We start from the raw sequence: 23,980 nt of genomic DNA on the forward strand, positions 1-23,980 counted from the left end.
TCAACTATTGTTGCAGTGAGGCAGGGAACATTGTCCTGCTGAAAGAGACCACTGACATCAGGGAATATTGTTTCCATGAAGACCTGGACTTGGTCTGGTCTAGGTTTAGATCAGTATTATGTGTCACAGTAACATCCAAATGAATGAGGGACCCAAGGTGTTCCCTGCAGGACGTTGTCCAAAATGTCACACTGTCTCTACCAACTGGTCTTCTTCCCATAATGCATCCTAGTACCATGTGCTCACGAGGAAGGTGACACAGACACTTCTGTTGCTACTGTAGGAGGCTTTGGTGGTGGACAGGGTCCAGCATGGACACACCGACTGGTCTGCAACTACACAACAAATTGTGATGCTCTGTGTGATCTGACTGCTTTCTATTAGAATCAGCATGAACTTCTTCAGCAGTTCTTCAGCAGTTTGAGCTACAATAGCATTTCTGCTCGATCAGAACAGGCCCGGCCTTCACTCCCCCTTATCTTGTGGTCCACTGGTTCTCTTTCCTTGTACCCCTTCTGGTAGGTCTTGCCCCCTGCAGACCAGGATTATCCCACAGAGCTGCAGTGTTGGAGATGCTCTGATTCATCTCAGCATCACAATTTGATTTTTGTTAAAGTCTCTCTCATCTTCACACTGGACAATCTTTCTGCTTCTAACTCATCAACCTGAGTATACAATATTCACTAGATACCTGATATATCCTCCCCTAGACAGGTATCTATGGTAACTAGATAATTAATGTTGTTCATCTCACCTCAATGTCCTAATGTAATGGCTGATTGGTGTATTGTCATATTACAATTAACAAAGTTTCCTCCAACTGTTTTATTATTATTATTTTAGTATCGCTCAGCAATAGCTGTTTTGAGCTGATGAATAAATTAGAAATGTAGAAGTAGGATCTTGTTGTTTTCGCCATCATGACAATGCGTTTAAATTCAGCTGCAATGTGCATTTTATTTGATTATTTTCTTAAATTCTTCTGTTGATCTTTCATGCTTCTCAGCACCAAATAGCTTAACAACTCAGCTGGTTTCCTTCAACATGACAAAAGCCAGGTTATTGAATTTGCGAGTGCACTTTTCCAGCTGAAATCAGAAGTCATTGTTGCCTCTAAACTGCAGGCTGCTCAGTGTCAGCGCTGTAGCCTTTATTCTGTAAAATGGTGCCACAGTTGGAGTCCAGACTGTTTTCTCACCCAACTCTCTCTCCTTTTACGTCAAGGTGAAAGCTGCTTCCAAGTATGTGGACGTACCTGTAAGTGAGACTTATGCATTTTTCTGACTCTGTTTGCATGCTCATTACAGGAAAAGCAACCTTTAGCCTTTTAAAGACACATTTCGTTTCAGAGGAAATGTCCTCTCTTTTTTATTGGTTTTGAGGAAGATGGAGACTTTACTGAAATGTCTCAATGCTTCAATGCAAATGAGGATTGTGGATGGTTTACCAAATTAGGATGATCATTAGGGTTATGGTTTCCAAATGAGAGCAGAAATAACTATATGAATGAATTGATAACCTTGATAACAAAGATTGTATAAACATAAGGAAGTACTTCCAGTATGATTGTTTCTTCAACATCAAATCATTGGTGGCAAACTCTGGGTATTTATTATTGTAACTATGGCAACCTAGGCCCAGTATGGCAGTAGGCCTATTGTTGAAAGGGGGCTGCTGTATTTCACGCTCCTATCGGTGAGGCCCGAAGGCTCATGTGCAGTTTCTTCAGGTACTTAAGTAAAACCCTGAAAACACTGATCCCAAAACAAGTATCCCAAATATATCAGCAAATATATGACACAGTGACCTGTGACATGAGATCTGTTTTTCTAGTAAAAAACGTGCCAAGAAATGCAACCTCCTAACAGTATAAACTAAAGAAAATGTGTTAGGGATGAATGCATTGTGTTTGTTTACAAGATAACTTTGCACGGTACCTTTAATATCAGATGTAAAAGAAGCATTGAAAATTTAAGTCTTTGGTATTTCAGTTTCTTCTAAATAATGTAATGAGTGGTTACAGTGGTTATAGTGGTTTTAAGAATTTTAATCAAGGGATTTTGCTTTGTGATGTACTGTATGTATTTGTGTGTGTTTCAATCCCATTTAACAATATTTGACCATGCTTTGACATCCAGACGGTACTAGCTGTGCTATTTCCACATCGAATGTTCCTGTTCCTTCTCCCAAAAGTCCATTTACATGCATGTGGCCATTAACAGACAGGCATGCCTTGTCTCTGAGCAGTATGTATTATGAGTCCATATTGGACAACACATGCCCATTCTACTGTCAGGGTGATGTGATTGTGGGGCTGTGTATTTGTGTGTGTGTGTGTGCATAAGATCTGTATTTGCTGACAACGCTTTGGCAGTATCAACATGCCAAATTTCAAATTAATGCCTTGTCTGTGAATGATTTGACAAGGCACTGTGTACACTGGCAGGGGTCGCAGATTCCATCCTGGCACGCTAATTATGTCCTTAATGTCCAAAATTAGAGTTTCGCTGGTGAAAAAGACACTCATTTACACATTGTAAGCCCCACTGCAGATGTGTTAACGAAGTTTAGTGGCAGTTAGTGACAAGTTCTTCACATAACTTTGGGATCCATGCAAGGGAACAAAGGTTAAGAGGGTGTGTTGTTTTGAAAATTGTAAGACAAGATAATGGAAGCAGGGAAGCTCAGGTGCCATTTACAAATGCATTATCCTCAGTGAATGGCAGGGAGGCCTCCGAACAAGCTGCTATCTTCATTAAACCCACCTTACTTTGCACATGCCCACAATTTGACAGCTGGTTCACAGCCAAGCCAAACTAACTGACTGGAGCTGACTGAAGAATTGCCCTGAAAACTCTGCATCAGTCTGCATCCTTGAAAATGGAACACTACTTTGGAGGAACAAAGTTTTCTTTGCCTTTGGAAAAATTTGAGAAACCCGCGTCAGTTTGATTGTTAAAATGATTGCTCCAGTCAAAATTATAGTAAAAAAATAGTAAATATTTATATTAATATTTATATTATTTATATATTTATAGAGTGTAGAAGAGTGTAGACGAGCATGAGTCAGTTAGTTGCCTTTACACAAACATCCTCAATGCAAGTTTGGTAGAAGCCATAGATTTGGGGTTAAAAAAAAAAAAAAAAACTGGGGTTATTTCAGTTGCCAGATTTTAGGATTGATAGATTTATCGATCAATTTGGTTTTTTTTTTTTTTCTTGTTTTTTGGGACAATAGCACACGCATGCATGACTAACTGTTCATGACCTAAGGTAGACTGAACACATTCATTGTCACCAGTGTCCCTACCGTTTGGATTTAGTCTTGTTTAAAAAAGTCTATACTCAAACTTTAATCTAGCCACTGACTAAATTGGGATCTGATCAACAGCTGTGGCACAAACTTACAGTCACTTTCTTATGCTTATTGTTTCAATATAAAAGCTCATCATGGATCTTAATTGAGGTGGCAGAGTTTTAACTGTTGTTAACAATGAATGGAAACATTCCTCAAATTGCAGATTACCTTTCAGAATAAAGGCTGCTTCAATTTAGTACTTACCAGCAATACCACTAGCTGCTGTTTGTATGAATAATATCCTGATATCTCAGTATGTGCGTGAACATCCCTTCTCTCCCTTCCTTCTCCTGCAGAAACCAGGGATGGATGTGGCCGACAGTTATGTAACGTTTGTTCGTCACTCCCAGGACATGCTGCGGGAGAAGGTCAATGAGGAGGTGTACATAGAGAGATTATTTGACGTGAGTAAACCACAGCACTTTGTCCTCTGCCGATATGTGGGGTGGAGGTGGGGGTGTGATACGTTCTTGATATCTGCTCAGCGCACATGAACTTTCATTTTCTGATTTCCATCTTTGTCATTTTCTAATATTGCAAAACACAATTTGGGCCAAATGTGTATCCATCAGTTTTAACAGGAAGAAAATTCTAAAAAAACATAATGTCACAATATTGAAATTCGATAGAATGACAGAGCTTTAGCCCTCCATGTTTTTTCTCATCTATAGTTTTTGCTGCTTTCAACAAGATTTTCTTCACTCTGTCTATATATGAAGAACCAGAAAATAGAAAGTCTTAGCTCGACTGCAACACACTTAGCTATCTTAAACACATGTTTTAAAATGAGATGTCTGCACAGACAAAAAGTTAATGGGACTGTCTGAGTCGCAGTTCAGTGGTGAATTTAGAAGACTAGAATTTAAAAGATTTCAGCAGACAGTGAGGATGTGAAAGAGCAATGGAGTCAGTATTGTTGCTTCCAATTATTGCAACCCTGCACTTTATATATAAGCTGCAGAAGCTGTGTGTGAAAACACAAATGCCCAAATCAGTTTAACTTTAAACAACCAGCTGCTGAGAATGATGCCTGTGTAATTTCTGAATGAGCTGATTTGTGAATTGAGCAGGTCACTGTCTGGAGAATTCACAGGGAGTGTAGTTCCGTTATGCGTCTAGTGCAAAACCAAACACCATCTGTGCATAAAGAAGAATGTTCCCAACTGGAGAGATTTTTGATAACTTCTCCTGATAAAAATCAAGACTGAATTTGTCAACTTCAACTTTGTGAGCTGTCAACTTCAAAGAATGTTTTAATGATGTGAGATTTCAGCATGCTTTTGGCATGAAACAACCCCTCTTGCAGTAGTAGAATTCATGTTTTCCACCATCAAAATCTGGTAATGATTAGCAATCAGTTTTATTGAGACACGTAACACCATTATGGTTTTATGAATCAAATGGGCATATTTGAGATGTTTGGGATATGTTGATGTGTTCTGATGCTGCTTGGACCTCTGCTATGATGCCAAATAAAACTTGCGGCATCACAGAGGGAGCAACATTACTATTACAACATTACAGCTAGTCATTCCGCTGACTACTGCAGATATATGTCTTTCTGATTTTCTGTGTGTTGATTTATGAAACTGGCTCACACATTAGTGCAAGCAAAACAGTGTAATGGCAGATTGTGTCTCCATTGCCCAGCTCTCTACGCCTCGCTTCTGTTTTCTCCATAAAACATGCTAGCAATCTCTTGCAGCATAATGAGCTGCATCTCACTCTGTAGCGCCACCTCTGGTCCTCAAACAGGGCCAGAATCAAATTCTTGGGTTTGTATGATTGCATTCTTTCCTTTGTCTCATGGTGTTTGTGTGCAGTGCATGCTGATCTTGAGGAGGGATTGTCAGTAAACAGCAGTTATTCAGCTGAAAAAGAGACACAACACATTATTTTGTGAGGTGGCTTCATATTTACAGTCCACCACAGATTTTATCTCTCCACATTTTCTGTTCAACAGCAGACAAACAGGACGTGTCATCAGCTGCCATTACAAAAGCATTAAAGCTAATGTTAGAGGGTTAAAACTAAGCTGAACAGAAGGCTTGTAAAGTTGTAAAGTTAGATTTCCATGTGATCTCTGATTTCTGTGTTAATACAGTGAAAATCTCAACGGTCTCAGTCCACACAGAAATGCTCTCTGCCTGCATTCAGAGACTTGAAACCAGCAGGAGGACTTCTGGGACTTTGTGATGTCATAGCTAACCAGTTAATGCCTTCAGCCAGTCCCTTCTTTGAGGCTGGAATGCTAGAAGATAGTAGGTCAGAGCAAAAACTGGAGACTTACATACTCTAGCTGACAAATTCCATCAGGCTTAGATAGATGGCTGAGGGCTAGTACGCCAAAGGTTAAACAATTAACCCTGCTGGGTGTCAGAGATCCTTCCTGCTACCTGTTCCTTTTTATTTACCCGCTAGCTTAACTACTCACCTTAATCCTTTTGCTCACCTGTAAGAAAAATTGTATGCAACTGCAACTGGCTGCAATTGTGAGTCTGCACAAAAAGAAATGTGGAAGAACATGGATGGAGAAGGGCCTGAAGAGGTGACCAGGAAGTACTCCACTCATCTTCATGGTAGTGTTGGCATGAAGCCTTTCTTCTGTGAAAATTTGTGAAACCTCAACTGCTCTGAAACTGTGACATCCTCTGGTCTTATGAAACAAGTATTAAATTGACTGGTCTCATGTTCATGTCTGGAGGAAACCAGGCACCACACATCGTCTACCTAATACCATCCCAAGAGTGAAGGATGATGGAGGCAGCTTCAGGAACACGAAAACTAGTCATTGTTTATGGAAATCTGAAGGAAGCAATGTATACAGAAGTCACTATTGAAAACCTGGTCAAGAGTGTGTAGGACTTACCTTTCAGCAGGACAGGATACTGCCAAACTCACAGCCAAGAGCCAGTGATTACCTTTGGGATAAATCTGAACACAATGGAGCATCTCTGGAGACCTGAAGATTGACGGTGACAAAAAATAAACACAGTGGAATGATTTTTAAAAATAACAGGTTTATGAAGACTTCCTGAATGTCTCCTTACTGTGTAGCTAAGTAATCTGGATTAAAAGATTACTGAGGAAAGTATCTGATCTTCAAGTGAAAACAATTGCACAAACATGTTTTCTATAACTCTGACCCTTTTCAAACTTAGCCCATCTTGAAGGCCATATTGGCCACATTGGCCATGCTGGTCTTGTGGACATGCAGATGAAGCCTTGTCTTTTCAGATAACCAGAACTATTACTCAACTATTTAACTGTGTTTGGCTTCATTTGCTTCTTCATGTGCTTCTTCATTCACTGATATTCTAATAATCAAACTTACATAGGGAGATTACTAGCTATATAAATGGAAAAATAAATGCTATTTAGATGATTATTTATGTCATTGAGGGCTGAGGGGTGACAGCAGCCTTCCAGTTTGCCAGCTCTTAATCCTGATTTAGTGCCAAGTCTCTGCAGAATGAACAGTCCGTGTTCATGCCTTTGTGTAGAGTTGAGGCTTTGAGGTGTGATCTGTCTCTTCTCCTCTCTCTCCACTCTCAAACTGACTGAGGGTGACAGAGAGGTGTCCGGTGCTGGATGTTTCTTGTTTGTTGCTGTGTCTTGATCCGCTGCCTTGCCATGTATCTCCTTTTCTTCCACAAGAGCATTACTGCCGGCATTCATCTCGCCCCGGCTTCTCTTCTTTGTCATTCTTGATCAGTTCTACCCACTGCACTGCAGAGGCAGATGAAGGTGTCGCTGACTGCTCTCTGCAGCTCTGATGTGCTTTTCTTGTCACTACACAATTTTCTCTTTCTTACTCTCATTTTTTTTTTCTTTTCTGTTATGGATGATAACTGAGCAGATTGCATCAGACATGTACATTTGCATTCCATCTGTCTCAGTTCCATTTAATCAACGCTTACTATCATGGATATATTTCCTGATAAAATTTAAACTACTGCAACTTCCAACAAGGTGGGATTTAAGACACAGTATCACTAGCCCTCCTGTTCTGATTGTGAATATGATTTAGAAATTCAGTACAGTAAAAGAGGCCATTCAGAAAATGCAATTTCATCTGTCATCTAGGAGCTGACGAAGAGTTTGATATGTTGACCAGCTGTTTGCTGCTACATCAAATTGTTTTTTGAAATTTGTGGAATGGAAATAACTTGGGCAGTACTGCGGAATAGTGGTTAGAGCTGTTGCCTCACAGAAAGAAGGTCCTGGGTTTGACTCCTGGTCCTGGAACCCTTCTGTTTAGACTTGCATGTTTTCCCCGTCCCTGCATGGGTTGCCTCTGGGTACTCTGGTTTCCTCCCATGGTCGTTAATTTGTGACTCTAAATTGCCTGTAGGCATGAGTGTGAGTGGTTATTTGTTTACGTATATCTCTATGTGTTGGCCCTGCCATAGACTGGTAACCTGTCCAGGCTAACCCTCACCTGAAACATTGGATGGGACTGGCTTCAGCACCCCCCTTATGGATAAGCGGTAGAAAATGAGTTAGAGGGAGGGTGAGTGAGCATTACGATCAATAAATAAAGCTACCAAATTCAAGTTTCAAATTGTTGGAATGCAAGAGATGTTAAAAATATATATAAAAGTTTGGTGTTTGGTGATCATCCTGTAGTTTCAATAATTCAGTATGGGGGCGAGGATGAGGACTAAACTCCCCTTAAATTAGAGAAGTACAAGCCATCAAAACAGATACCAGTGTGTGTGCATGCAAGCGTGTGCCACCTCGTTTCACTACATTAGTGATGTCTGAAAACTGCTCCTTGACAGTCTTGCAAGGAGTTTGATGAAATGTTACTCAAACAAGGGAAGGGGTTATGGAGACGTATTATGTCGATGATGCATTACCCACAAGGATGTGTGTGTCTGTGTGTGTCTGAAATAAGGTCATCGTGGACTCCCTTAATCTGTGTTTTGTTGGACGTCCCCTCCCCTCTCTGACTTAATTTATTGTATCTCTTTCCCTGGTGATGACTTCAACCTGTGTCCTTACAAGGCGGCTCATATACTCATGTATATTGTCTTATGACTTGTTTGAACTCAGGCCCTTTAATGAAGCAAAATTCCATCATGAATAACAATGATAAATTACAGGTAATAATAAAGTTCATACTTTCTCCATTTAATCAATACATGTTATCAAATGTTTAGCTAAAAAAACAAAAACTGGAAAATGTGTGAAGAAAAGCAACAAACAGGTAAAAAGAAAAATAGTTATGATGTTTTGTTCACCAGGACAGTCTTTATTCTGGATGACAGGATTAGCATCTTCAAATCTATCAATGCCGTCAAAAATCCCGGCACCATCATATTTGATTGTGAAGAGATTAGATTTCAAATCACATCAATGCATGAAGTCCTTTAGGCGTGTTTTGTTTTACACGTGCCTGGTGTGTGGTAGAAGAGCAGTATGATATGGAGTACCGGCTTTGCATGTGCCTGAAAATCATTTCTTTATCATGTTTGCCTGTCAGTGAATAAGACGTATATGTGCCATTTTAATTGGGGTTATGACATACTTTATTTCAAGACAACTTCTAATATCAGGCACACTAAGAAGATTATTTTCTTAATATGTGTCAACAATTGCATGTCTAGAGTGACAGCAGATAGGCCCATATGCAGCCTAATGCTGATAATGTTAAACAAACAACAACTTCTCAAGAATTGCATCATAATCTGAGACATATTAAAAGGAGCTAATACCCATATTGTGACATAGATTTATGGGCAGTGAGGCTCCTCGGAGCAGGGCATTTTTAATTGATATGTGACCCACTTCTTTGGCCAATCGTTCAAGGGAAAAAGGGCTTCCACTTGTTATTTTTGCTCATCACTTTTTGGCATTTAAATCAGATTTTCTTTATGCCATTTGACTAGCCATAATCCCTACCAGCAATCCAATCATGGAATCGTTTTAATTTTATGCTGTTGTGAAAATTACTCTGAAAGCAGGTGTATGTCTGTGGTATTGTGATGAAACTTCCCTTGAAATCCCTTGCAGAGAGGTGCCTATTAGGGTGTTATTATTATTTTGTGACCCCTGCCTGCCGTGATCATATCCATGTGAGACAGATACAATTCAAAGTCTTGAGCATTCACATGCTCTAAAGTGGGCTTGGTGAAAGGCAGAGTAAGAAAAAATGGTCAGATATCGTTGGATTGCATTGCATTAAAAATGTTATTGTAGAAGTTGTACGGTTATAATGGAGACTTGGAGGAGAGCAGTTTCTTCAGGGCAGACTGGACATTACAGTGCATACTAACAAGCCATGCTAGCTCCAACAGATGAAGAATCTGTAATGGGAATAGAGTTATAATTGGTGTTGCCTTCTGCCAATGGAGATAGCTTCATCATGGAAATTCACCAAGTCTACAGTGTATGTATTTTGGTACCATGTCCTTGGGGTATTTTGTTATGGGTACATTGCAGTAAGGGGTTATCAGGACCTGTCCTTGTACAACTATGTAAATGACTGACAGCTTTGTCCTCAGTCTTGGCAGGAAGTTGCACCTGCATGGGAAATTCTCAGTGGGTACTGGATGCAGCCTGCAGGGTCCTGCTTTGTTACTCGTTCTGTTTGTGATTCATATGGACAGAATCTGTAGACACAGGCGGACTGGTCAGAGTCCAGTATGATGGCTTCAGGACTGCATACGTATTTTGTTTATGAAATGCTTCTACTGCCTCCATCAGACCATGAAATTCACTGAGTACAATTGGACAATCTGCATCACTGAAACATTTTGGATATAAGGTGCGATACCAGTGATGAGCCAGAAAATGGGCTTCTGTCTACCTTTGGACAGGAGTAAATGTAGCCGAACAAGTTCAGTTATCTTAGGGCCTTCTCACAAGGGATGGTAAGATGGTGAGGAACACGTGGAAGACAAGTTGGTGGTGCATTGCAGTACTGAAGGTCCTGCACTCACCTGTCATGGTTTGAACAATTTTTGCAGAGACTTGGCTCCCCTCTAGGGATGAGGCAGAGTGAAGACCTCAGGGTGACCCTCTGCTCATTCACTTTTAAATAATAATATGACTCATACGTGACTCATGTATGGTTTGTTATCCTCCTCATCATCTCCTTTTTAATGGATGCTGGTGGCCAACATTCCAGTGCATTGAAGTCATTGCAGGAAATGCTAGACATTGCCCACCTGATTGAGGAAAGCTTCAGGATCTCCCAGAAATAGCTTGGAGCTAAATAGTTATATGTGGTACCATGCAGGACCACAACCTAGACCAGATCATTGGAGAAAGGCAGTTGTGTACATGGAGGGATGGTCAAATGTGCTGAAATTCCTCCCGTAGCTCATCATTGTTTTGCAGATGATGTGTGCATGTCCATGTGTTTGGGGACAGAGAATAGGGAGAAATTAATTTGGTGTCCTTCCTCCCTCCCCTCCCTGATTTAGTTCTTGAAAGAGTGGCTGAAGAGGCCCGGATTAAAACAGATGTGCTTAAATGACACTGGTGGGGGGGCTTAACACGGCACAGCACAGGGATCACTGATTAAAAAAAGCCATGTCTTTAGCCTGAGCCAAATCCAGCCCAGCACTGATACACCACAAAGAGAGCAGGAAGGAAGAGGAAGATAGAGATGGTTCAGAACCCCCCCTCCCCCAACACACACACACACACACACACACACACACACAAATACCCCCCATCTACCTACTCCCATGGAACTAGAGTCGCTGGAGATACTGGGATTACGCAGGTCAATTATACACTTAATCTGCCTCTGCCCAGAGGGGATTAGAAGCGTGACTCATTGATTGATTTGAAGTATTTCCGTTGACCTTGAGTAGTTATCAGATTCACAAGCGTGGCAAAATTGCACTTCTGTGTGACTAGAGTTAAAGCGCTTTCTAATCGCTGCAGTCTCGCTCCTCTTACCAACTGCTGGACAATGGAGCAAAGTGAGGGCAGGGGTCAGATTCAGATGCTGATTGGAGGATTTGGGATTGTTGTCTTGGCCATCGTCGTACTTTGGTCATGGAAAGTTGATCTGTGTCTGTATGTGTGTGTGTGTGTGTGTGTATTTTGATGTCGTAGGGGGGGCGGGCTGTTGTGCTGATGGAGCTGCCGTCATACCACTTTGCTGTCTGGGAGGACACTTAACCATTTTGCCAGCTCCGGTCACAAACTGCTGGCCCCACAGCTACAGCAAGTGAACAATTTAATCAACACTGAGCTCAGTCAACACACAGGTCTAACTCACTCCCCTTCACGTCTCACTCTGTTCAACTGACCTAGTAAAGACGGCATGTTTTAATTACCGTTGTGGAAAAGGTGGAAACCTCTTCCTGTTATTTGATCAAATTTAGAGGATGAAATCACAATGAACCCATGACTGTGGGTGTTAACTAAAAAATAAACATTTTAGTTGAGCAACTGAAAGAGATTTTTATATGATAGTAGTTAAAATCTGGATATTTACAATTATCAAATCAAATAAGATGACAAATACAAGACTACCTTTAAAATTAATTAGCCACAGATTTTAAATAAAATATGCTGAAACTGTAATTTTGGATGAAATTGTAAAATGACATAAAAACCTAATGTGCTTCTGTTGCAATAAAAGTGACCAATAAATGATAACACTGCAACAGCAGCAACATGCTTTTTACATTGATACTCATCATTATATCATGAGATCAATTTTCTGTTTCTGTCTGTTACAAAAATATGACTGTGGCACTGCTTCAACGCCCTCTGTTTTTTTTTTTTTTTTTTTTATGCCAGTAATCTCTTTTAGGTTGAAACAACAGGATTAAACAACTAACAGGAAAGAAAAAAATTGTCATTGGTCGCAATAATTAAAAAAAGGCCAGCCAAGCAGAATAGGTTAGATTGACTGTGTGACTGTTAAAAACACACTCTGAAAAGGTTTCACTTCCGTTTAATGAAGTCTGTAAGCAGCTTAGAGTCCTTGATAATTACCGAGAGGGAGCATTTTGTTTCATTTCTTTCTGGTTGTAAATCCTCTGCGAGCATTCCCAGAGCCTTGTTGCTGGGAGGAAACAGCTAAGGACACTAAAGCCACGATCATCTCAAGAGGAGGAAAATACAAGTTTAATAGAGACTTCTCCTTTGTTGAGTCCCGCTGGGTTATTGATGAGGGCCGCCAGGGTGAATTGATTGAGGACACACATGTCATCTCTGGGGTCTCTATCACCCTTTTACAGTCCCCTTCCATCCCTGTTTTCCTCTTCCTTGTTAAAAAGGGAGGTACGGTGGCATTTGTTTGATTAACTTGTCTGACAAAAGTGACAGCTGCTCACGGGCGTATGTGGATGAGTGGCCCAGTGCCGCTCCCTCTTTGTACATCTGTCAGAGCCGGAGCAGGGCGAGCGAGGTGAAAAGAAACAAATTGGACCCAAAAAGAAGGCCATTCACCTTCTCCAGACCCCCCTCTGGTGCTCCACCCCTTTATCCCATTCAGGTGCTCGGCGGGACCCTCAAGTGCTTGCTGGCTTATTCCATTTTCACTCCCCCTATAGAGTTCCCTGAGCCCACAAGTGTTTTAGCCCTCTTTTTCCTTCCCTCAGTCCACCCCTAAGCGGCTCTTTGTAAGTAGAATGGCTCACTTTTCTCAGGGCCTGAAGCTGGCGGCTTTTTTTCTTTTTTTATTGTCCACCACAGAGCCTTTCTGTCGCTCATTGTATGTTTACTCAATGACTGGTCGCTGACCGTAATTCCAACTGTTTAGTTCCTCACAACATGAGCCCCCAACCCCCTGCACCCATTGCCCCAAATATACACCCATCCCTTCTCCAAACCACTGTGTTTTTATAAAGTTGCTCCTTATTTAGTCTCCTGCTCATTGAACTGACACTTACTGGTAGAAGGACTTGGCTGTTTCGTAAGAGACCTGGATTGCCGTCCTGAAAAGAAACCCAGACCTGAGATAAACATTTACCTTTCTCCTGTGATGCTGCACTGGGGGTTGACTGCCATCCTGTTCCTCAGCTTCCTTAACCAGCTGTCTGGCCAAAATCCCCACTGAGCCTGTTTTTTTGCCATCCCAGCTGTGCTCAGACCATGGTCAATGGTCAGCTGCGGTTCGTCTTTTGTGCCACCAACACAATCAAAACAGTTTGAGACTGCAGCTTGTTGAGCTCAAAACTTTACTGTAGTCCTACTTTCAAAGTCTCTAGGCTGCCTCCTCTGCTCCGACTTGTCTAATGTCTTGAGAGAGAGAGAGAGAGAGAGATTCTAAGGGAAGTAGTATGTAGGGGACACTTATGTAGTATGTATGTAGTACCAGATGCAGGGCCCCATTCAGGTTCTTTGACGAGGCCATTTTCTTTCCACACTGAGGTGCTCTTGTTGATTTGTCGAATGCAGCTTCCTTCATATAATTTTTTTCTCATCCATACACACAACACAACCATAGGAACATTGAGCGGGCTGGATAATCCTGACACAGTATGATCTAACCCACTGAAAAGTGCTTTTGCTTCAGATCCACCTTTTTTAAATGCCTGTTAAAATATATGTCCCTCTTAAGAACAGAAAAATTGAGTGGAGGATGGGTACAATTTTCATAACTCTCTGAAAGGGGAAAACGTCTTCGTTCCACTTTAAGGGATTGGCCATCAGTGCAGAGGTGTAGTTGGCAACAAAAACATTTATCCTGTCTTGAAATTGCTGTTTGAAATTTTTATATAAACTTGTTGCATTTGGTCAAATCAGGTGGCCTTTAACCAAATCCACTGTCAAAAAATTAAGACAATCCCCAGTCCATATGGTGACAAATAATTGCCCCTGACAAAGGTGCTGTAGTTGAATCTTACCTTCAACTAGAGGACCTGTGATGGGAGAAAGAGGCAGGGTATGGAGGAATGCCATAGACAGCTTATTATAGCTTGCTTGAGGAAAAAGATGACAGGTTTTTCTATATTTTCAGGCAGCTTATCTATTTCTTTGGTCTTTGGTCATATTAATTACTCATATGATGCATATTTAATAACAGTGTGGCTGAAGAACTCTGGGGTGACCAGTTTAAAAAAATGAGGGGTGGGGGGTGTGAGTTACTATGGTAATTTAGTGTTGTCATCAATAGGCCTCTCTGTTGAGTTGCTGAGCAAGATTAGAATAGACCAGCAGTGGACTCAGGTAGGATTAGACAAACCCTTTGTCCAAACTGCATAATGTCTTGCAGTCAGATTTTACACCCCCTCGTTTCCAAACAACACCATCCATGTTTGGATTCCTCATCTATGTGAGTGTTGGTTATGTGTCCACCAGAATAAGCATGTGTGTTTGAGAGAAGAAGTAATGTTGCGTTATGGTGCTCAGCAGCCTCCTTCTCCTTCACAAGGAAGCCTGTCACTTGGCATTAGTGTTGCCTCACCAGCAATCATCATTCTTTGCCTCCCGCTAATTGCAGACACAGCTGGGTCTCAGCAGGACATCCTCTCTCTCTCTCTCTCTTTCTCTCTCTCTCTCACTCGCTCTCTCACTCACACACAAATAAACACACAATCTCAGCTTGCATACAGGGCTTTAGTGTAGCGATGACAATGCAGACTTTTAATCGCTTGTGTTGAGTAGAGCAGTACAGGGTCAAATATCCACACTGAGTGCTCAGTTGAAGGGGCTCAGCCATCATTCAATACTGTTGATTACCTGTAAGTAATTAACAGTAATGAAAGTGTGAATTGAATCAATCATTTTTTTGAGACATGCACTTGGAGTCAGTAGTTTTGCATTGATATAAACATTAAACAATCTGTCTGACTTTTCACACACTTAGTGTTAGTACATTGATGCTTGTTTTAACATTTTGCATGTTTTAGGACCAGTTATTTCGGTACAAAAATAAATATGACATAAAATAAAATTGACCATTCCAATATTCTTGAATGAAATGCAGAGCTCCATCTCTGAACATATGTCTTTTACAGTCTCCTGAGTGTGAATCTGTCACTCCATTGGTCTCACCACCCTCCTCATGTGGTCTGGCAGCATAGGTGTAGTGCTGCAGAGCACACCGGAAGAACACTTCAACACCTTTATCTCCAATTGACAACATAAAATATCCACAGATCACACAATCCCATAGAAATGTGGATACATTTTCAAAGCTTGAGGAGCTGCTAAAAAATGAAGGATTGCTTGATTTCTAAAAGTCAGTCATCAAGCAATGTGAAAGAACCCATTCCAATTTGAATGAAATGGTTAATTGGTGAGGATGAAAAGTAAGAAAATATCTTTCCATTCAACCTCAACCCACATGACACTTCCTTCCTTTTTGACCCATTTGCACATTTACATATTTTCATAGCCTAGCCCAGGAGTTGGCCACCTTCAGCATCAAAAAAGCCATTTAGGCGCACGCGATTCCCACCAAATTAAACCCACCTGCAGCCACAAAATGTATTTGACCACTATAATGAAGATAGTTTTATTACAGTCATGCCATGTATATCGAACTGTTTCTTTCATTTATGAAATAAAAGAACTACATTGTTTTCCTCAGATTTATTTATTTATTTATTTTTTTTATGTATCCATGGTTAGCTTACCGGGGCTTGAGAGCTCAAAGTAAGTCACCAGTCTGTCTGCAACAGGTGATGCAAAAGAGCTGGGACGCATATTTTGATTGACAAAATATTAAAAATTCAAGATCACCTGAACCTCCAGAATCATAACTGTTACACTAAAAAAAAATCACACAGAATAAAATGTATTTAAATTAAATAGCCATTATTTATACACATTATTTTATCAAAACCACAGGGAGTCACTGCAGAGGGATGAAAAAGCCAAATGAGGCTCCAGAGCCACAGGTTGCCGACCCCTGGTCTAGCCTTTTAGCTTATTGACATTCTTACAATTTAACCTGTCAGCTTAGCTATGTTTTTAAGGAACTGTTTCACAGTTCTGATGAAAAAGGAAGAAAAAAATATTTGTGTTCACTCAATCTGCTAATTTTTAATGCCTGATACATTTGGGCCTTAATGATAACACTTTTGAAGTTTAGATGGTCGACTGTTCATAAACTTTCATTATTGTACTGGCAGGGAAGTTCAGTAGTCACTGCTACTCTCTGCTATGTAATCAAGGAATAAACAACTACGTCTGTGTTTCTCAATATGTGATGACTTTCGTTTGCTGAAGTCACTAATATGAACACTTAAATACATGTTAAAAATCTCAACCATGCTCCTTATCTTTGATACAGTGAAGTATTTAAGGCCAAATGTCACAATACTTTTTCATTATACAAATATCTTTTTTTTATTTTTGCCAATTATTTCAGTACTAATGACATTGTCTTTAAATAAAACATTACAATGCAAGAGAACATTGTGTGAGATCAAAAGCACCAAATAAACACCAAAGCTCAATTGTAATTTCATTTGTTAAAAACATATACCAGACGATAATCTCACCAGGTTTTGCATGCTCTCCTGTAAGCACTTAACAGCTATTGTGGTTTCTTACTCAGCCCTGAATTCACACACACACAGGAGCAGAGGCAGAAAGAGGCAGAGTCCCAGGTTGCTTGTAATCCCTGTATACCTCCTGTGGTGAGGCCCCTCCTCAGTTCCAACATTCCTAGCTCTCAGCAGCACAAAAGCATCCTGAGCGGCCCCACCAAGGAGGGGCCTCTGACCTAACAAATCGGTTGGCTTTCTTGGGGTTTGTGTTTGTGTGTGTGTGTGTGTGTGTGTGTGTGTGTGTGTGTGTGTGTGTAGTTTATTCACCCCTTACACTCTCATGCACTTTTATAACACCCTTAACTTACCTAGAATTAAGATTAATGTTCTTATCATTTCACAGTCCATACTTTAATTTGTAATGATCCTCTTTAAACTGATTCAGTAGACTGTGAATGGTTGACTGTAAACTCTCAAACTTCCGTTGTAATAAAGAAGGGGAACTAAGGGGAACTTGTTTTGGACCTCACACCTGTGGTGGTTACACTTCCTTTAATTCAATATGTTGACCTGCTCTCAATTTGCTTTCAATTTACTTGACCATGTTTAGTCAAGATGAAATCGATACTGTCGATGTATTATGTTTGCAGTTTTAGCCAACAGCAACACTTTCAGCAAACTGGAACCCCAAACCTCAAGAGGCTTGATGTTCGAGTGACTTTTAGTTTTCTAAGATCAGTCCTCTCATGATGCCATCCCATCTCTGATGAGTCGTGATCTTATACAACAGACAACACCCCACTCCTGTAAATCTAAAGTTCACTAATGAGAACAATGCAACTATGTACTTGTGGAAAGGTGACATCAGACAACAGAAGGAGACACTCAGTGGTTCTGCATCTGAATGAGATGCGTCTCCTGGATGTCTGGATCTTCAGCTCTCAGAGAAAGCAGCTGAGTAAATATTACACAGTTCAGCTCCATCCACTCAAAGATTTCCTGTGTGACTGAAGAGCAGCCCTCAGTCACTGACTTAAAATGTGCTTCACTGTTTTCTTCAGTGTTTGCTTTATTGGTTAGAATCAGGTGCTCTGTTTACTGTGGAGAGTAGCAGACCTGCTGGAGAATCCAGCTGCAGGTCCAAACCTTTTGAACCTCTGAAAGAACCAGATCAAACACAACAATTCCCATGATACCACACTACAGCATGATGCCATCAACTACTGGTGTGAGTGAGGAACTTAAAGACGCCCAACCAAAAAATTTAAAATGTGTAAAAATGCTCTGCTATGACTATTTATTGATTGAAATTGCTTTCCCACAAAAAAATTGTTTAAAAAAGCTCTCAAAGAAGCTAAAAACACGTCCACTATTTCTTCCTCATTGAAAAATCCAGGTTTTATGAATATTCATGAGCATGCAAATATGTCAGACTTGCACCCACCCACTGCCTGATCTGGGTTGCTCGGTAACAGCGGTGCGCTGCCGAAACCCCAGGAAAAAGCTCGGAAAAGCATCATGCTTCAAGATGAGCTTTGTGGCGAAACCCATCCGTTTTTGCGCCAGGTTCAAGAAGCAGCGGTCCTCAAAATGCTTGCTGCAGACCGACGTTTTAGCTGGAATGTTTTCGGGGACATTATCATTCCAAACAAATTGCAACCATTTCTCCCGCGTGGTATGATCTTTTTGTAAAAGATGAAGGCTGGTATCACGATTAGCCTCTCCACACCCAAACACAGAGCAAGCATTCGCCATCGCTGTCTGTTTTACGTTGCTCATGCATACCAGTCTTTGCATATATTATGTAAATTAACTGGGAAAGAAAATCCACGGGATTGGTTGCTAGGATTTGTGACGTATGAAATCCAACAGAGGAGCTGAAAAACTGAATACAACTTTTTCAGATCTGTTTTTGAAACTGCATTTTCAAATCTAAAATGCTCAGTTATGGTGCGCACTAGAGACTTTGCAGTTGAAATGTCTTGTAGCAGAACACAAACACTACATAGACATGTTAATAATTTGAAAAACTAAATTTTTGTGTTTAAGTTCTGGTGGCTCCATTTATTTACTCAGGTTGTTCTCAGTCTGAGGGGAAACTTTCTGCGGCAGCTCCAATAAAACTTTTGCTTTTGATGTTGTTTGCCCACAAATCTGAAAATGTAAGTTTTGTTTCATGACACTACACAGCAAATGCATGCAAAAGGGTCATGAAAGAGGTGAGTAGGTGGCTGGGGAGGAGGAAGAAAAGTGTGCCATTTTTTGCATCAAATCCTGCTGGTGGCAGGGCCCCCTGCCAAGTGCCATGTGAAGACTTGGGTGTGAATGCTGGCTTCAAGGCGTGGTTTATGTGTGTGTGTTGGTGGGAGAGAGGTTTCTTTGGTGGGATGGGTAGGTTGGTGTCAGATGGGGGCAGGAGGTTGCTCTGTCTCCCAGCTATCACTGGGAGGGGGGGGTGGACCGGCAGATCTATATATGTGTATGTCATAGCGTATGTTTTGTGGGGCGTACGTGTCACCTGTGTATAGGTAGGGCTTCATCAGCATGTTGTGAGGTGACAAAACACACACAATGATATGACGGGGTTGAAGGATCCGAGCCCTTCCTTCAGATGGAACTCGTTAGAATGTCACTGATTTGATTCCTGTCGGGTTATGGCATTATGAATTCAGAGCCATGTCACGCTTGTTTTGGCTGTCTGCAAGTGCTGCCCCCCCCACCCCACACCCCCCCCCCCCGCTGATCCCCATGCAGACTAAAAACGAGAGCTGGGGCGTAGTCTTCTGTTCTGATAATTTTCTTTTGTTCTGCCAAAAGGAACAAAGCAAAAAGTGCAGTCATCGTTCAGTTAACAAACTGAGCAGGTGTCACTATGGCAATAAACCAGGGGTCATCAACTCCAGTTCTGGAGTTGGAGCAGAGAAACATCTAAAACATGCAGGGCAGTAACTTTCCAGGCCCAGAGTTAGTGACCCCAGCACTAAACTTTATTAGCAAACAAAGGCTACAGGATCTCAATCCTGGACTGAGGGTTTGAACCCCCTCAGAGATCTCAGATCAGATGATGAATGAGTTTGACTTTATCACCAAGTTAGTCTCCATTGACTTCTGTGTTATCTTACAGCCTGGTACAAAAATAATTTTGTCTACATAATTTCCTTCTTCATGACATCTATACAGGGTTATATAACTTTACCAATTCATTAATGGATGCCCTGCTTTCCAGTCTATTATCCTCTAAATGACATCGTCTTGTATTGAAGACCTGAATCTAGAGACTGAGACCAGAAACTCAGGAAAACATTTTCTGAGCTATCAAATCAGTCAGAGGTAAAGTACAATACAATCTGACCTTCTTTTTTTCCAAGGAGTGGAGTCTTCTCCTGCTGGTCAATAGAGAGAATGCAGGTTTGAGGCTCAACAGCATTGGCTCAACAGCATTGGCATCACTTTTCACACCCAGAGTCATGTCCACTTTTATATCACTATGAGCTTCTATGGGTCTATCTTTATCAAGAGTTTGGTGAAATGGTAAGCACACAATGTAAAGAGTAGCTGCCAGCAGGTCTGACCTGATTTGGACAGACATGTCTGTCTATGTCAGGTCTCACAGCTGATCAGAGCTAAGACCTTGAGGGGGAAGGAGCTGCTGCAGAGCTCAGACAGGACTGTAGTTAGGCTCACTGAAGGTCCAAAAGCTCAATCATTCTGACATGAAGGGGTCTGGAACTACCAGGACTCTTCTAGAGCTGGACTAAGGCTAATATAAGGGAGAGGGTTTCTTGCAACAGCTGGAAACCAAGAGCCTGATGGTGACTTTGGCTGAGTTCCAGAGGTCCTGTGAGGCTGTGGAGAAGCTACTAGAACAGCTACACAACATGATGTCAGGTGTCTTCCAAATATGTTCAATCTTGGTTTCATCACACAGACGCTATGCTTTATTCTTTCAATTGGACAATTTTGTCCTATCTGAATATGGAAATCTGGACCCCTCGGTTTCCTCAACAGTAAATAATATGGTTCATCTGATATCTCAATGACAATGAGGACTATTTACAGTTCCAAAAATTTCAAAGAAATTATGTCCGTTGACTTGATGAGAAAAAACTGCCATAAACACAGTTGAATATTTCGCCTGAAGTGACAGGCACTCTAATGATGTATCAATATTCACTGTAATTGTTATTATTATTATATCTTATTAATATTATCTGGCTCTATGTTCAGACTGGCTTTAAAGAATGATGAAAATCACACTCATCATGTTTATACAAGATGTCCCTGACAAACCTCCGAAGGCCGGCGACATAACTGTGAAGTATCTTTTTATATCAAAGAAGGGGAGTAAAGCAGAACAAAACAAAAAATGGCCGCTGTTGCAAAAAAATGGCTGCAGATGGGAGCTGTGTGGCGTGGTGCAAAGTCTTAAGAATAAGAGAGAAGCAAAGGAGGAGTGGATGGTGGGAGAGAGGGAAAGCAGCCAGCATGTGGATCAGTCACTCCAGGCCTGGCCTCTCGGTGGGGGGCTGTGCTCGGGGCGAGATCACAGGCCTGCTGCCACACCGAAGCCTTCACAGGCACACAGAGAAAGATAAGAAGCTGCTGGCACCGGGTCGCCTCACTTATTCACCCCAGCACTGCCTCAGCTCCTTGTACTGAGCTTGACCTACATGCAAATCTCCTCTCCCTGTCATGGCCTCTGCAGGTCCAAAATCACTAACCCTACCATCAATGACATTTGTTGATGATTAATTGTTAGTCCAAATAAGTGGTGTCCTAATAAACTATTACTGTCATTTTTTCATAGGGAAAAGAAGTCAAAACATACAATAAAGCAGGTGAAGAGGAATTCAAATTATGAAATTTTTTTTATAGATAATTATCATGGTTATATCTTTTGACAACCCTACTTTAAATAATCTGTCGAGTTAATTCCTCTTCAGCCCAATTGACTCTGATGTTGTTTTACTGTGTACTAATTTGATCACACCAAGCCAGAATTATCTGCTTGATTGAACGGAGACTTCATCGGTTGTTTGCTTTCGTAAAAACTCTCTTCACACTGCCCCACCCCTTTTTTCGTTTCCCATTCTTCCGAAGCCCTTCATCCAATCTGCTGTGACCCTGACTGTTGAAAGTCAGTCCGCTTCTATTAGTATCAGCCTGCGTTCATCATTATCCATCAATTAGACTGGCAACAGCCAGGGCCCACAGAGAAACATCTGCAGCCTCTCGGCTCAGTCTGAGTGCGGCTGCTGCTCCGAGCTTGTAGTGCCTCACAGAGGTCACCATTTACAGGAGGCCTGTCTTAACAGAGGCCCTGCTTTGAAGAATGAAGTTGTAACACCTGTGGTCATTGTGTTTACAGTGCTGGGCTTGCTGTGATAATTCAACGCTTAAAGCCCTCTCATAGTCTTGTTTAGTACACTTGTTCTTATGAGAAGAAGCAAATTTCAGACTGTCTTCAAGATAATCTTTTTACAACCAGGGGAGTTGTCCCCCAAACAGTTATTAGATAGAATGTACTTTACAGACCCAGAGTCTACATCCACTTTTATATACGCTGCAATCTATCAATTTTGGATAGAGATGTGTCTCCACCTCCGAGTACTAAAGGTCCTTGGCCAGGAGAGGTAAACCAGACAAATGTTTTAGTCACCCAAGGGGGAAAAGAGGCAATTTTACAGCGACTAATCCACTTACACAAAATAGGCTTCTCTGCCTGTGTCCGCCAGTCTATGATCACTGCTCGAACCACAGATGACATTTGAAAGTTTATGTTCATTCCAACACTTCAAGAATGTTTGACATGTCAAATATTAAGTTGTCCTTACAAGTTCTGAGATCAAATTCACTGTATTAAACATCCATAAGAGAACCACCTCAGGCAAAAGGTGTCTGTTTTTAATGTTGGTGAAGACTTTAATAATCAGGCCATATTCAATCAAGTTAATCTAACCACACTTTTACCAGGAAATCTTTGCCTGTGACACTGGGGTGTAATTGGTCCACTCTTGCTGGGGTAATGACACCAGTTGGACTCAACTTAGAACTGTTATTGGTCCTGCAGTTCTGCAGCTGATTGACTCACTTGAATACAATACAATAAAATATTTTAATCCAATATCCGATAAATATATTTTACCTAAACTCTCTTATCCATTAATGCTGCTTATATTTCATTGTCATTGTCTGTCATTAGAGCCCTAAAGAGACACGTGTGCATCATTAAGGAGCAATGCCTCAGTTCTAGACGGCAACACAGTCAGGAGCATATGGATAAACTGACAACTAAAAGATTTGTTGCATACACTTTGACAAGTCACTGGCAGTCTCAGAACGTGCAGTTGGGTGCCAGGAGCAAAGCAAACCTTATTCTTGATTAGCATCTCTATGAACTGGCACTGCTGGACCTTCCCGGGGTCCATAGTCCAGACTTAAATAGATCCTAAGCCTGTGGGATTGCATCTGATGGAGACCCACATGACAAGAAGAGAAACTATTTTCCAAGCTTATGTCCTAGGCTTTGGTGTTGGAGGCTACAGCTGAACAACACCCTGCTGCAAAGAAGCACAGCTCAGTGGTGATGAGGCCATGGAGTGACACAACATGATCTTCCCACTAGAGACATTTTTTCTGTGCTCACCCTCACATCCACAAGTGATACACTGTGAGGTTGACATCACATCCTGCCAAATTCATTATGAGCAAGTTCATGGATTACACATGCTAATTTCAACTGTTTTGTATTTATTGCCCTGAGCATTGAATTTCTGTTTTTTGAAGGTGACAACCTTTACAGATAGTGATATCTATTGGGTATGTGTTTTTATGTGTATTACAGCAATGGTACACCAGCACTATGAACCTTATAGGAACATGGCTGACTGACCGCATGGACCTCCAGCTCCATGTCTATCAGCTGAAGATTCTCATCAGGATCGTCAAGGTGATGATCAGCTGCCTAATATGTTTTAGAAACCTCAATCTTAAGATATGGCACTAATGCAGGGAAATTAGTCCTATAAAGGATTTGAGAATTGGATATTCCATAGCCCAACCAAGGTTCACAACAAGCCATTTAATCACTTTCCAAAAAGAGGACTCTGCATATAAAATAGCCATTAAGGACACATGAAACAAATGTCCTCATTGCATTTCGGCCTGCGCAGTCCTTGAGGTTCAGAGGCCTTACATAAATAGAACC

General features: G+C 41.2%; 1 protein-coding gene across 8 annotated transcripts in view; it reads left to right on the forward strand.

Annotated features, from left to right (window-relative positions):
* Positions 1 to 23,980, forward strand: part of cadpsa (Ca2+-dependent activator protein for secretion a) — a 131,141-nt gene that overhangs the window by 103,767 nt on the left and 3,394 nt on the right. For all 8 annotated transcript variants that reach the window (XM_029501196.1, XM_029501195.1, XM_029501198.1 and 5 more), the window contains 3 exons: positions 1,225 to 1,257; positions 3,655 to 3,762; positions 23,618 to 23,722. In XM_029501196.1, coding sequence (XP_029357056.1) covers positions 1,225 to 1,257; positions 3,655 to 3,762; positions 23,618 to 23,722 — 246 coding nt within the window. The remainder of the gene's footprint in view (positions 1 to 1,224; positions 1,258 to 3,654; positions 3,763 to 23,617; positions 23,723 to 23,980) is intronic.

This window comes from Echeneis naucrates, chromosome 5 (genome assembly GCF_900963305.1).
Source record: "Echeneis naucrates chromosome 5, fEcheNa1.1, whole genome shotgun sequence".
NCBI lineage: Eukaryota > Metazoa > Chordata > Actinopteri > Carangiformes > Echeneidae > Echeneis > Echeneis naucrates.